Raw genomic sequence first — 14,181 nt, 5'->3', positions numbered from 1 at the left:
GGGGGGGCAATCACTTTTTCACACAGGGCCATGTAGGTTTGGATTTTTTTTCCCCCTTAATAATAAAAACCTTCATTTAAAAACTGCATTTTGTGTTTACTTGTGTTATCTTTGTCTACTATTTAAATTTGTTTGATGATCTGAAACATTTAAGTGTGACTAACATGCAAAAAAATAAGAAATCAGGAAGGGGGCAAACACTTTTTCACACAACTGTATGTAGTGGCTCTCCAATACCAAGTGAATATAAAACCCTGAGCCGCATTGCAAGTTCAAATGTCAAGCTCAGTTGGTCATCTCTTACAGTATAGTACACGCGCTATTATGAAAGATTAATTCAAAAGAGGCTAAGTGGTTAGATGAGGCGTGATGACACCAATGTGGATCAAATGTGAATCGACAAGGTTGTTTGCCTTCACAGGATTTCTTGTGTTGGAAGTTTGAGCCATTACTCACTCTGATGTGCGACTTTCCAGGTCGGAGGCATGGTGTTGGCCAGCTCAAGTTTCAGGATGGAACCTGCTACTCTGGCCAGTTTGAGAATGGACTCTTCCATGGCTCTGGTGTACTGCTCTTCACAGATGGATCCAGGTGAGTGAGCCAAAAAGAAAGCAAGTTTTCAGTCCTCAATCAAAAGGTACAAATGACACCATGCCCTTTTTCCACCGTATCAGGTACGAAGGAGAATTTGCACACGGAAAGTTTCAAGGCGCAGGAGTCTTCAGTCGATACGATGGCATGAAGTTTGAAGGAGAATTTAAAGATGGACGTGTTGAGGGATATGGTAAGTCTGTTACACCACTGGTACATCAGGATGTCTGTAGTATCTCTGTGGTTGGTCATAGTGCCCTGTGTCTGTGCCTTCAGGGCTATTGACTTTCCCAGATGGAGCCCACGGTGTCCCGCGAAACGAAGGCTTGTTTCAAAACCACAAGCTGCAAAAGAGAGAGAAGTGTCCAGGAGTGGTGCAGCATGCGCAGGCTTCAGCATCCAACGCTCGCAGTCTGGCACTTTGACTGTCATGGACCCCGGAAGAGACACAGTCAGCGTTCAAGCACTTTCCAGGAGGGCCTCAAGGATGTGTACTCGTATACTTCCCTCCAGGTCTTCTCTCTCTGTCTTTCTCTCTTTTTCACCATATCTTTCTTTTTATTTGTCTGCATCTTCCCTGCTTAGCCAGTGGCTTGGAATGCACATGCAGTTTGACCAAACAATGGCTTTCTGTATGACTGACTTGAAATGCACAACACCATGAAGCACACTTTTAACTTCACAAGTCCTGTAAACACCAAATGGTGCTGGGTTCCCTTGTTCAAATTATTGTACACATAAATAGTGTCTTAGTATTTTTCTCAAGAATAGTTAGCTTTCATACGGAATATGGGAGACCTCTCAGCTTTTGTTTTCTTTCTGCTTCATCAGGAGGAGTAAAGTAAGTCTGTATGTTGAAGACTTGAGCCACAACATCGATCAATTTATCATAAGAAATGCTGCAATCTATTACAACAGAGTGGTACTTAAAGGTCCCCTGTGAGGTTTTGACTTCTGGTACTGCAAGCTAGCTAAGGACCTAAACAATGTACAATTTAAACCTATTCAAAACAAATGAGCTTTACAAATGTTTTATGAGTAAGGAGATGCATTCAACGTGTTTGTCAGGCCATACAGATGTGAATGTAAACATAACTTGTTTGTTCACAAAAACTCCACGGGGCACCTTTAAAATCTCATCTCAATTAACAGTGCTGCTGCAAACTTTATCTCTGCGTGCATTATGTCACTGGTGTTTCTCCTTTGAGAAGATCAGTATTCACGTTTGCCTTAAAGACATTTTGGTACAAGAGTGTAGTTCCAGGGTGTCCATCTGAAAATGAGATGATGTGCAGTTCCCTCTCCTTCCCTTGTCCTCTACATCATTTGCCCTAAGGTGTCTATCGACCTAATGAATTTGAGGACTGTTTGAAGATTACCTTCAGTCTGAGGGATACGTTGCTAAGCTGGTGCTGAGTCTCAGCTCCCATCACTCATAAGTCCAGTAACTCTCCACTCTCCAATATACCTCCCTCTCCCAGTGGAAATCATGGGAGGGGAGATTTAACTCTGCTGGATAATTCTCTCATCCCCCCCCCCCCCTCTAACCCCCGCCGTGTAACCTGAAGGACTCGGATGACTGGACTTTCTCAAAGTTGTTAAAAACATCAAAATTAAATGCATTAAATTAGCGACATATAGCTTAATTGAGGCAGCTGAATGACATAATTTATAAACCAGATGTATATTTAAGGATTATGTAATTATGTGTTTTTCTGTGAGATGTACACATATTCATTGTCATTGATTGTGTTTGTTCTGACCTTTCAAATGGATTAAGATATACTTGTTTGATTGGTCAGGTAGAACTTGTTGTTACTGAGTTATTTAAGACAGTGTGGTTGAGTATTTTAAGAAATGTATTGAGCATTATAGCCGATCGCAGCTATTCTGTGATGACAGATGAATTTGGTGTACTTGAACAGTGTATAGGCCTTACAAAGCAGTTGTAGACGTGGTTTGTCTAGGGTTGCCTACATAGAAATTCAACCAAAGACAATCAAATGGTATTGCAGTTAAGGAAGCCTGGAAGAGTCAACAGGAATTACATGTGTAATTTCTTATAGCTGAACAATGAAGAAAAATCAATGAGGACAAATCCACCCGAGGCTCTACTGCGCAAGAAAAACAAAAGGACCGAAGATTAAACAGGGAATTTATATGATATTCTGTTGTAAATATTCCTTAAATCTCAAGCCCGGATTGTTGCAGTTGCTGGTTTTCATTGTTATTTTCTATGAGGGGAAAAAAAAAAAAAATCAATACTCAATATCATGAACCCATACTGCTGCTTGCTTTGAATACCATCTCTGGTACCGCAGTGTGCTGCAAAGTACAATCAGAAAGGTTGAAGGTTACCATTCCATGACACAGAAGAGCAGACCAGTGCATGCATTAGTACCACTATCTAACAAGCACAAATTATACTTTAATGTTTGCTGTATGTGCAAAGTGTGTAATATCCTACTTTTCAGATCATGTGATAGGATTTTTCCTTTCAACTATTTAGGAGACGGCACCTGCTCAAGCCTTGTTTGCCTACACACACGCCTGCCTGAGTGGAATCTAATTCACAGAAATTCCACATCTATTTCCAACTGGAAACAAATGGTGCTTTAAAAGCGTGCCTGTACAAACTTTCACCTGCCTGGAAAATACCATTGCCATGGTTACCTTTTTTTCAGTAACAACATAATGTTGCTTTGAGTGCTCTTAGATAAAACTACGACACAGTATCGCCTCGTTCTCTCCCGGGATAGGTCTGAGTATGTACAATATAAAAGAGGCTGTAATGTGTGAAATAAAGCCTTGTGATGAGAACAGAAACGTGTGTCATTGCGCTTGGACACAGAAACGTGACAAAAGAAATACATTTTTAGATGATTATGCAGCCATTTCTGATGTTCGAAGATAAAGGCTGAGATGTGGGCTATAGGGAAGAAGTTTAACCATTTCATGGATAAACAGGTTTGTCTGGTTTGTGGCTGCTGCTACATAGCACAAAGCGGAAGCCTCCAGTTTTCCCATCCCCCTTCTCATTCTACACCACTGCAGCCCTCAGCAACAGTTCAGCACAAAAGCATACAGTGTTGAGCTCACATAGAACTGAAAACAACATAACTAAAGCTGTAAAACACATATGAGTCCAACCGGTTTAACCTTTCTGATCCAAGAACTTTATTATATTGACGATATACTGTGATAACTCTGTTAGGGGTCAGGTTGACGAAATAAATGACAACGCTGTCACGTAGTGTGCATAACCTTGTATTGCACATGTTACGTGTCTCCACTGATGTCCCTGACAGTTGCACAGCCTCGCTTGGAACAGGAAATACTGTGTGTGGCCGATAATGTATCTGAGGAGTTGTCTACAATGAACACATTGTGTTTTAACAGAAGACTGCACTCTTTTCAAAACAGCATTTTACAGTCACACTGTGAAAAATGCAGCAGTAGCTGTTGAACAAAATGTGCTCACAAAATGAATGTATGTGTAATGACTAATTGTGCATAAACAACTACATTGCAAGCATTGGAGCAGGCTGTTGGTTCCCCCCGTGTGAATGACCAACCTCCCTCAGGAACATTTGTGCCACTGATGATAGAAGGAAAATATGTCCACTGAGCTCCCCTTGAATCCCTGACTTAAAGCGGGTGCATACCAGCCATCTCTGCTATCGTCAGCTGAAGTCCCAAACACAGCGCTACTGTGTGCTCAGGCCTTATCTGTCGCCTCAATAAAACGAGCGCTTGATGTATATTCAAATGCAGCTTCTGCACAGCAGTATCTATTGCTATTATTCAACTTACAAAGGCATCACAAATCAGATAGGAACTCTCCATGAGAGCACTGCTCAGATCATAAAGCTCTTAAGAAGAGAACATCAAAAGCTAAAGCTTGGCAAAACCGTTTGAGAAATTCAGCTTTGTTTCCTCATTCATATGTTCTTGTTTCCTTTTTGTTTTTAAGATAAGCAGAGCTGAATCTCTCACATCCAAGCTGACCTTTTTTAGTGTCAGAGCTCAAACAAATCTCAGAGGTTTAACCCCCATGCCCTATAAAGGCGGATTTTGTTGGTGAGCACATATAATGCATATACTCAAATATGATGTACACAGACAGTGGAATTACAAAATGTATTTTGAACCTGAGACAGATAGTCGTATAAAGTTATGTCATAAAGAATATACTGTTTGAGGAGATGTACATCTTTTGCACTATTCACTCCTCCCTGTAGGTGTTTTCAGGTCCCACCTCCCTCAGCTTCTCCAGTCTCTGCAGGGTCTCCATGATGTCAAACTGCCATTGTTTTACCTGCTGCACTGCGGTCACTCCTTCCTGTAACACAGTTGTTACTGTCAGTGTGTTAATGAGGGGTCATATTGTATGTACAGTGTTGAGATATGACCCACGGCATCTTAGCTTCTTATATGCATTTAATAAGTGTTCTTTAAAGGAATACTTCGACATTTTGGAAATGTTTATCTGCTTCCTTGTCAAGGGTTGGATGACAATGTCTTTGTCTACGTTAAATATCTATGTGAGGCTACAGCAGCTCATCTCTTTCTTTTAAATCATGAGCATTTCTTGGGTTAGGTTCATTTATCTTAGCATACGACTGGAAACATGGGGAAACAGTTAGCCTGGCTCCAGCCAAAGGTAACAAAACCCACCTACCAGCAGCTTAAAAGATCCTTAGTTAACACGTTATATCTTGTTGATTTAATCCAAAAATCTCAAGTATAAAACCTCCAATTCCACATTTTACGCGGGCTTATGTGCTGAAATATTTTGGACAAGTTGCCACCAACTAGCAGAAACTCCAGGAAGTAACTGTTAATGGACAAGAAATAGTCTCGCACACATCCCATCATAAAAACAGCAAGTTGACATTTTTGGATTAAAAAACAAGAGCTGAGCTTTAGCTGATTCCAGTCTTTAAGCTAAGCTAACCTAACAGGCTAATGGCTGTAGCATCATATTTAACATACAGATATGTGCTTTGTATTGATCGTCAATCTAAATTTGAGCGGGGGGAAAGCAATTTGTAAATTTACGAAAATGACAAAACTGTTCCTTTAAAATCATCTTTAAGCTAAACCAGACATCAACATTAACAGGAAGGAAAACTCACATGATTTTTTACATTTGTGTCTGCCCCTGCAGCTATGAGCAGCTTCACTATCTTGTATCTGTTGAGTCGCACAGCATCATGCAGAGCTGTGTCTCCCTCCTGAGAGTAGAAAAAAATATTAATGGCAGGAAATGAATTATAGAGATGATGAAACACAGAAGCCAAACACTCTGTTGAGCAGATGCCTACCCTGTCCTTGGAGTTGATTTTGGCACCACAGGACAGCAGGTACTCAACAATGGCGGTGTGGCCTGTTCTTGTGGCCACATGCAGAGGAGTGCTGTACAACTGCAGTGTGGACATTGACACATAGTCACAGCCAAACACATACTGGACCAACTGTATGTCAGTATAAGTCCTACTGTATGTCAGTATAAGTCCTACGGTCTGCTCACGGATACACAAATATGAGTACAAACTGAGGCACAAATTGAAATGTTCATTCACCTTATCTCTAGCATTCAGGTCAGCCCCGAGGCTCTTCAGGGCTTTGACAACATCCGGGCTTCTCCCTCTGCAGGCCCAGTGTATGGCCCTGGAGCCCAGCTGAAACACAGTAGGATGGTCCCATTCTATTAATAGCGCTCACTTCAGGCCACTAGAGGCTGGAGCTTTAGTGAGTGAAGATAATCTCAACCAATCTCATCATCATCTTTACAAACAAGGCCTGTGCCCGCACGTCTTACTTGATCTTTAAAGTTGATATCGGCTCCTTTTTCTAAAAGCGTTTGGATAACTGCAGTGTGTCCTTCCAGAGAGGCATGGTGTAGTGCTGTCCTCTTCAACTGGAAAGTTAAACATATCATAAATAGAAATGACTTGTAGTATGTTGTAAATGTATCTAATCTACTTCCACACAGGGAGAGCATACCTCATCATGGACATTAGGGTTCCCACCATCAGCCAGATACTTGTCTATTACATTCAGTTTGCCTTGACTGGCTGCATTCATGAAATCTACAGTATCCGTGGGCCCTATCTGTCACACAGAAACACACACACACACACACACACACAGAGAGAAACATAGGGACAGAAGAGAGAGCGTGATTCAATTTTTATATCTCTGATGTGCACATGAACATAAGGTTTCTGAAAATTGTAGCTCACCACAGGGCTTTCCACAGACACCCTGGGCGAGTATGTTTCCTTGATCTTTTTTTCCCTTTTGCACAGCTCTGTGAGATTCTCTCCTCCACTCAAGTCCAAAATCTCACAGTGTAGGTCTGGGGAGATACTCCTCCCTCTCTCCTCTGCCTGGAAAGTGACAGAAACAGCGATAATGTCAAAAACACAGTTGGAAAACCCAGATGAGAGGGGTACTATTGGCTTGTAAAGCAAATGTGCCAAGTAGGCTAAGGGGTGTTGAGAGCTGGGAATGGAAGCGTTCATGTCAAAGTAAATTCACATCGTAGTGCAAGCTACACATGGCAAAAACAAAAGTAACCTTCCCCAAAAATTGTCTCTTATGTGCTATTCTTTATGTTTTTTTATGAAGTTTAGGTCAACCACTATTGACCATTATAACCTCTTTTGTTGGAAGTTCATTTTTTTGTTTGGTTCAAATAAAAGGAATACAAATTATTCTCAATCTGTGGCAAGATAGACCGTGTTCTGTAGTCCTGTGTCGGAAATAAATGCTAAAGTCAATTTGGCGTCACAATAAAACAACTTTCAACCAAATGTCTTGATACACACTGTTAACTGTTGGAGCATATATCAAATGGATGTTGAAGTAGGCTGACCGATATTTTGTCCGGGGCTTAATTTGATGCCGACATGTTTTCTAGGATATAACAGCTCATTAATTCACATGTCCTCACATAAAATAACCATTAACATGTTTTCACAAATCAGAGCTTTTCAAACTGTGATACTGTGGCATGAGTAACATTAATTATTTTTAAGAAAAATAATCTCCTGGTGAGTTTATAATAATTATCATTCATACTGACATATCAATAAAAAATTATCAGAAATGTTACGTTGGAAATGTTCGTATTTCTCTCACTTACCTGAGCTTTCTTCTCTATTCCTGTTTTATGGTCCATCACAACGTCTTCTATCTCTGTTTGATACATAAAAAGATAAAACAGTCAATAAAGTAATTTTGAATAGCTGAAGCTTTTGAACTTTAACAAGTAACCTGGAGTAAAATCGGACGGACTGCATGTCACTTTATACAGAAGCGCTGCAAGCCCAGCGGCTTCCTGGCTGGAATACCGGGTTCATGGTGGGACATTGTGTCACCCCATCAAACAGGTGTGTGTGCACTTTGGTGTGTGTACAAATGTATGTTTGTGCGCCAGCATTACAATCTCCCTCTCTCTTTCCCTCTCCCTCTTTTCCTCTCTGTCATGCCCCCATACACACATACACACACACACACACACACACACACACACACACACACACACACTCACATACAAGTACATCCAACCTTCAGGCATGTCATGCCCGAGTCATGAGCTGAGGGTACATTCATTCCACAAGCTCCTGGTTTTACTCACTCCTGTTGTTGCAACAGTGTGTACCTCTCTTCACATGAGTACAACCCTCATAAACATACCGTTTTCGGGGATTATTTTATTTATAAAGGTTTCATTACTGCCAAGTGATACCTTGTAAATATCAGTTTGAAAGCACACCAACAATCAATCACTGGCCAACCTCGACTTTGGTATTTTTTCCAAACATTTAATAGGTATATCAGACTGAACACACACACACTAAAGAGAAAGCATCAAACCTGGAAGGTGTCATCCAGTGCTTCTTTATCCATTTTTCCTTGCAATGAATTGGTTTTCCGGACACTCCCCCTTTTTCTTGTTGACATTTACGTGCAGATTTCTATTGGATGGGAGAATTGGTCCCACACATGCTTATTTACAGGCATTCGTGCCAGAGTGTGACAGAGTGACATGTTAATGGTTAACGTGTTATTGAGGGAGGCAGAGTTCAGTAGAGTAGGAAGCAGCAGCAGCCATTTTAGCTGCACAGGACACTGCTTTCCCTTTACGCATGGAGCAATGGGGAGCTGACAGTTAACCATCCGCTTTACATCTCTACCAGGCTGGCTGTGAGTTATACAGTTCACATTACTCAATTGATGATCCTCTTGATGTTTTAGTGTGTAGACACAATTCAAACATAGTGTTTGTTTACATTTGATAGTGAAATAGGTAACATGGTTACTCTCTGAGATCTACAAATACCTTTAAGTTTTTATTAAGAACGTTTTTCTTTACTATAGAGAGAAGCAATATTTGTGCATGGCATTTTTGTTATAAAGGATTTAGGTAATACTCACTACTGCCAGTTGAATGATGTGTGTGCTTCAGGTGAAAGTACAGGTGCCATGGTCACGCTGAATCACTTGAGTGTCGAGACCCCGGACGACGGCTCTCCACTCCTGCCTGAGGCTGCGGAGGCTGCAACACCAACGCCTCTCTTTCACTGGCAGCAAGTGATTGCAAAGACTGACTCCAGGGAATCTTTCCTTGGCAGGTACATCTCTGCAGGCACTGTATTTATTCTGTGTACCTGTGAATTAATGCTATACAGCTGTTTTTTTTTTTATCTCTCCGTTGTATAGGAGAGAAAACTTTGCCTTCAGTCTGGTGCTGCTCATTGGATGCTACTCGGCTATTCTGATTCCTGCATATCTCCCCTTGGATAAAGTGGCAGCTGTCAGTGACGACAACCCACATCCTGAAGATTTGGTATGGAGGCACATCTTAGCGATCAGTTTAGATCATTTCTTTACTCTTACCTAATCTCTCTCTATTTTTGCACCTCTCTTTAGGTCTTACTAAATCAGTCAGCCTCCCTACTTTCAGGCCCCTGTCAGCCTCGCTGGTGCTTGAACCACCTCAAGCCCTTGTCATGTTGTGCAGGCCTCCTAGACATCCCTGTGTTTGTGCAGCAGGAAAGGTCTGTGCCCTGGGATCTGTCCCCTCCTCTGGGGCTCCAGGGCAGTGAGGAGCATCTGGCCCTTGCTCTTGCATCTCTGCCTCAGCCTGGCCTGCCTCCATCGCTGAAGAGGGAAGGCAACTGCAGGCGATGTGTGGTGGTGGGCAGTGGAGGGGTTCTACATGGGAGCCATCTTGGATCCCATATAGATCAGTATGACATCATTATCAGGTATGTGCATCACTGTTAGACAGACAGGTGGAAGGATATCTTACTAGTTTAGTAAGGTTAGGGGAAAAGCTTGAAGAAAATACATCGCATCAACAGAACAAATTCCATTTCATACATACGTTTTCAACTCTGTTACAAGGCTGAATAATGCTCCAGTGTCTGGCTATGAGAAAGACGCTGGTTCTCGCACCACCATCCGCCTGATCTACCCAGAGGCAGCACCTCACTCCGCAAACGAGTACAAAAAGACCACCATGGTTGCTCTGGTGGTCTTTAAGAGCCTGGACCTGGACTGGCTCACTTCTGTCATCACCAAACAGCCTCTGGTAAACCTATACGTCACAGGAACCATTGCACACACATACAGCATATTACATAAGCCATTAATGTGTCACAGCAACTCATGCAGCAACACCAATATCACATCATCACACTCACTGCCTCACACGCTCTACATCTCCTGTGTTGTTTTTTTAATAGAGCTTTTGGTCCAAAATATGGTTCTGGAGGGAGGTGGTGGATGATATTCCACTGAGACCAGAGAACTTCAGGATCCTCCACCCAGAGATTATTCATAAAACGGGACAAGTCCTGCAGAAATATGCTCTGAAACAGGGAAACGTGAGTTCTAACATGTTTTTCTCATGCTTTGTTGTATGCTTTCATACAATACTGCATACAAATAAATAACAAAAAGGAAATCTAGAACAATGGCCCTTCTGAGTAGCCTAACCGGTCCTGAATAATATATGTATATGCCTTGCTCAGACATGTGATGACTTTGCTATAAACCGGTAAAGGGAGTGAAAGCAGAGCAAACACAACCTTCCCTTCCAAGAGGATAACATGTTCATTTTATAACCCACTGCCCTTTATAAAGGGCTTTTCCTATAGAACCATATCATACTGGTTGAAAAAAAGAGATAATTTTTCCTCTTCAAGTAGATGGTGCCAACACTGGGCGCCAGTGCGTTGGTGATGGCTTTGCAGCTGTGTGACCAGGTGAGCCTGGCAGGTTTTGGCTACGACATGCAGCACCCTGGGGCCAGGCTTCACTACTATGAGACCATACGCATGGACGCAATGAAGGCTCAAGTAAATTTAGATTACTAAACAGTGATGTGCATTTTTAAGGCTCCCAAGTCTCATGTTTTGATTCAACTTTGGCTCATTTCTATTATCATCATCCAGGTGGTGCACGACGTTAATGCTGAGAAACTCTTCTTGAGGGACCTGGTGGCTGCAGGAGCTGTGACAGACCTCACAGGTGCTCTGTAAGTCAGCAGAGGGTGATAATATACTGAACCTGACATGCACTCCTTCCTCTCACTGGGAGCCTGTGTGCAGTCCTCCATAACGGTGCCCTGCTGGACGAAATCCTACAAAGTGTGAACTGACCTTTGAAAATACTCACAGTCTCCCGGGTTGACTGAAGAGTGAGCAAATTAAAGGTTAGACAAGCTCATGATTGGTAAGACTTAACCTAGCATATCTAGTAAATTCAATGAATTTATTGCATCACTAGCTGTTACGCATATAGTAATGGTCATATGGATGAATAATTGTGTCATCACACATGGGAACACGATCAGCGACTGACATGGCTGATTTGTAAAAATAATGGTTCAAATAGTGCTATTACAATTGTGTTTACAATGACTCAATAAACAAATGAATGTGAGTACTGATATTTATTATCTCCACAGAATAATCTAAATTATTTGAGACATACAATAATACCTATTGAAGGCTTCATTCATACATGTTAAGACACTAGCAGTAGTAAAGGCAACAATGGACAGTATCTGCATTTATAAAAATTGATCAGCTGCAGTTTTTTAAAAAGTGAACACAACATTTTTTTTTTAAAGTATTACTAATGAATAGAAAACAGGTCATAAGTGAGAATTCAAAAATATATTACAAAAATCAAGATATTCTAAATACACTTCACACAAAACAGTGCATGTTGGTGTTTGACTGTGTTCTAATGAACAACGTTAGGTGAATCTATCAGAGGCTAAATAACCTTACACACCATGAAAAAGGTGGAAACATGAAACACAAGCTGGACACCATATATCTATAGAGAGTAAACAGTTGTTTGCGAAACAATGATCGAGTACCTTGGCTATACTGTGACTCAGTTCAAGTGTGTGGATGTGTCTACAGCAGTGGATTGCGTGTAGGCTCCCACAGTTTGCTTGCCAGCTGTCTGCAGTGCTGGAGGATGATCTCAGCGGGGATGACCCCCAGGTGAACTGTCAGCAGCTCGTAACACTTCACCACCTCGCCCTGGTGATTCTTGCTGTAGTACCTCAGCAGCTTCCTGCAGGACACATTCCTTTCTATAGTCAGCAGCACTCTTGTTTGGATTAATCACATCTATTTTTGGCATTCGCTGTTTACCTGTAGTAGTCCCAGGCAAGCATCCCAATGGGAGCAGAGTCATCAGGAAGGATGGGTATGTCTCCTGCCTCCAACTTGAAGCCCTGATTGATCAGATTTACAACTTATATGATGCTGTATCTTTTACGTTTACAGTATTCCAGGGTGCTTAATTCATTTTTGTGTTATTACTGAATACTAAAACATGACATTCCAGTAACGTACAGATTCATTTTCAAACCAGAGGAAGTAGCAGAAGTAGAAGTCTCCGTCGCGCAATGTTACCGTAGAGTAACCCTTCTGGAGATAACGCTGTGTTGTGTTGACCAGGCTCCACACCTTTAGGAGTGATTAGTAAGGAGAAATTTATTTGAGACAAAAATGAGCAGAACTATTGAAGCAGTAAACTATTTAACAGAATACTTCATATTTTTGGGGGAAATATGCTTATTTCCTTTGTTAGAGATACTTCGCTTTTAACTGTATGGTAAATATGAAGCTAGAGAATGTTTTAGCTTAGCTTAGCACAAAGACTGGAAAGCTCACTTATAAACATGTTATATGTTCTGTTTAATCTGTTAAAAAAATAAAGTGTAAAAATGACAAAATAGAGAGGTTATGTGCCAGACTATTCATTTGCCGTGAGCAGTAACTTCCTGGCAACTGTTTCCCCCTGATTTCAGTCTTTATGCTATGCTAAGCTAAGATTGTAAGAGTGGCATCTATTTTCTCATTTAACTATTGTCAAAAATTTGTTTTTTTACAGATGAAAATGGCAATATGTTGTAACCTAGCCAGTCAAATTAAATTATTTATTTAGATTAATAATTAAATATCGCTGTTTCTTTGCACTGAAAGCAGGAACAGACTAAAATGAGACTTAAATGACTCGATAACACGAACAGTTTCTGGCGTGTATTTCTAGTATGCTTGACCTTGCTTTTGATGAACCGAGCCAAAGGTCCCTTCCCCAGCTCAGACGTGTTGCGTTCCGTCAAGTTGAGCGATGGCGCAATCATTTGGCCGGTGGATCGGTCCACGCAGATAAAATGGATGAGGCCTGGGAAATCCTCCAGGTAAGTGAGATCAGCTGGGTCAAGATCAATACACTCAGGACTACTGTGGGTTGCATTTCAAAGAGATTTCTAGGCGTTTGCATGTTGTAAAAAAATGCATGGAAAAGTATTTACACACAACAAGGGAGCGGGATTATTTTGCTGACAGGATATGACACCATGGTGATATTTCTCCTGCTTTTCACCAACAGGAAGTCCTTCCAGTCCATCAGTTTCTCTCTGGGAGACAGAGAAGGTGAGAGAAAACGAGTAGAACAGAAAGACAGTGAAAGAATAAGACAAAGAGAGAAAGAAGATACCGACATGAACAACCACGGATGCTGTTGTGGACTGTCTTGCAGGTACGTGTGTACTAAAAACTTGTTCCAATAGTTCTCAATGTATTGAAATTTGAAAATGTCACTAATTAGTTCACAACAGTTATAGTGCAAAGAGATGTTCGGCTGACTGATACACACTGCGCCATGGCCTGGGCTCGTTCCTGCAGACCGGGGGAGAGACGTTGTGGAATGTCACTTTGTCGAGACTCGAGGAGAAAACACTGTCTGTATACGCCACACAGCTGAGTCTTCATCTTCTTACACGATGGAATGAGACTAACACAAAAACATGAACGTATTCATTCATATAATCACCAAACTGCTTTGCTATGAAGCATTTCAGCCAGCAGAGGGCGGCAGAAGACTTACTGTCTGCTGAACCCAAGTCCTCCTCTGGTGAAGGCTAAGTTCTTGAACTCTGTCCAGTCCTTTTGTAACTGCCCAGACTGGATAGAAAACAAAGGAACAAAAGCAGATTGTATTTGTGCAGCTCCATAAACCGAATATATATATATATATATATAT

The 14,181-nt window shown here is 41.4% G+C and overlaps 4 protein-coding genes across 6 annotated transcripts in view; 2 read left to right on the top strand and 2 right to left on the bottom strand.

Moving 5' to 3' along the window:
• The window catches only part of morn4 (MORN repeat containing 4), a 6,366-nt gene extending 4,249 nt beyond the window's left edge, over positions 1-2,117 (top strand). For both annotated transcript variants that reach the window (XM_031839386.1, XM_031839393.1), the window contains 3 exons: positions 477-591; positions 675-784; positions 868-2,117. In XM_031839386.1, the coding sequence (XP_031695246.1) occupies positions 477-591; positions 675-784; positions 868-1,016 (374 nt within the window). In that variant the 3' untranslated portion in view covers positions 1,017-2,117. The remainder of the gene's footprint in view (positions 1-476; positions 592-674; positions 785-867) is intronic.
• Positions 2,118-3,751: 1,634 nt separating this feature from the next.
• ankrd2 (ankyrin repeat domain 2 (stretch responsive muscle)) lies at positions 3,752-8,542 on the bottom strand. The gene is made up of 9 exons (XM_031838737.1): positions 8,479-8,542; positions 7,745-7,797; positions 6,840-6,986; positions 6,601-6,708; positions 6,416-6,514; positions 6,177-6,275; positions 5,919-6,017; positions 5,730-5,828; positions 3,752-4,933 (listed from the first exon to the last, which is right to left on the bottom strand). The coding sequence occupies exons 2-9, from the start codon at positions 7,778-7,780 to the stop codon at positions 4,817-4,819; spliced, it is 804 nt and encodes a 267-aa protein (XP_031694597.1). The 5' UTR covers positions 7,781-7,797; positions 8,479-8,542; the 3' UTR covers positions 3,752-4,816.
• Positions 8,543-8,701: 159 nt separating this feature from the next.
• st3gal7 (ST3 beta-galactoside alpha-2,3-sialyltransferase 7) lies at positions 8,702-12,789 on the top strand. 2 transcript variants are annotated; one of them, XM_031838719.1, is made up of 8 exons: positions 8,702-8,808; positions 9,071-9,236; positions 9,325-9,451; positions 9,535-9,872; positions 10,012-10,198; positions 10,353-10,493; positions 10,818-10,967; positions 11,064-12,789. In XM_031838719.1, the coding sequence occupies exons 2-8, from the start codon at positions 9,088-9,090 to the stop codon at positions 11,148-11,150; spliced, it is 1,179 nt and encodes a 392-aa protein (XP_031694579.1). In that variant the 5' UTR covers positions 8,702-8,808; positions 9,071-9,087; the 3' UTR covers positions 11,151-12,789. The 2 variants fall into 2 exon arrangements, with proteins under 2 accessions (XP_031694579.1, XP_031694587.1); XM_031838727.1 differs by lacking the exon at positions 11,064-12,789 and having other exon boundaries at positions 10,815-10,903.
• hps1 (HPS1 biogenesis of lysosomal organelles complex 3 subunit 1) overlaps positions 11,545-14,181 on the bottom strand; it is a 9,974-nt gene continuing 7,337 nt past the window's right edge. The window contains exons 12-18 of the mRNA XM_031838707.1: positions 14,026-14,102; positions 13,795-13,932; positions 13,490-13,555; positions 13,196-13,340; positions 12,486-12,599; positions 12,282-12,364; positions 11,545-12,201 (exon numbers count right to left, since the gene is read on the bottom strand). Coding sequence (XP_031694567.1) covers positions 12,039-12,201; positions 12,282-12,364; positions 12,486-12,599; positions 13,196-13,340; positions 13,490-13,555; positions 13,795-13,932; positions 14,026-14,102 — 786 coding nt within the window. The 3' untranslated portion in view covers positions 11,545-12,038. The remainder of the gene's footprint in view (positions 12,202-12,281; positions 12,365-12,485; positions 12,600-13,195; positions 13,341-13,489; positions 13,556-13,794; positions 13,933-14,025; positions 14,103-14,181) is intronic.

The sequence above is a fragment of the Anarrhichthys ocellatus genome, unplaced genomic scaffold (genome assembly GCF_004355925.1).
Source record: "Anarrhichthys ocellatus isolate YVR2014 unplaced genomic scaffold, GSC_Weel_1.0 scaffold3, whole genome shotgun sequence".
In the NCBI taxonomy this organism is placed as follows: Eukaryota; Metazoa; Chordata; class Actinopteri; order Perciformes; family Anarhichadidae; genus Anarrhichthys; species Anarrhichthys ocellatus.
The sequence above is the reverse complement of the archived record's forward strand: the minus strand, read 5'-3'. Positions and strand labels throughout refer to the sequence as shown.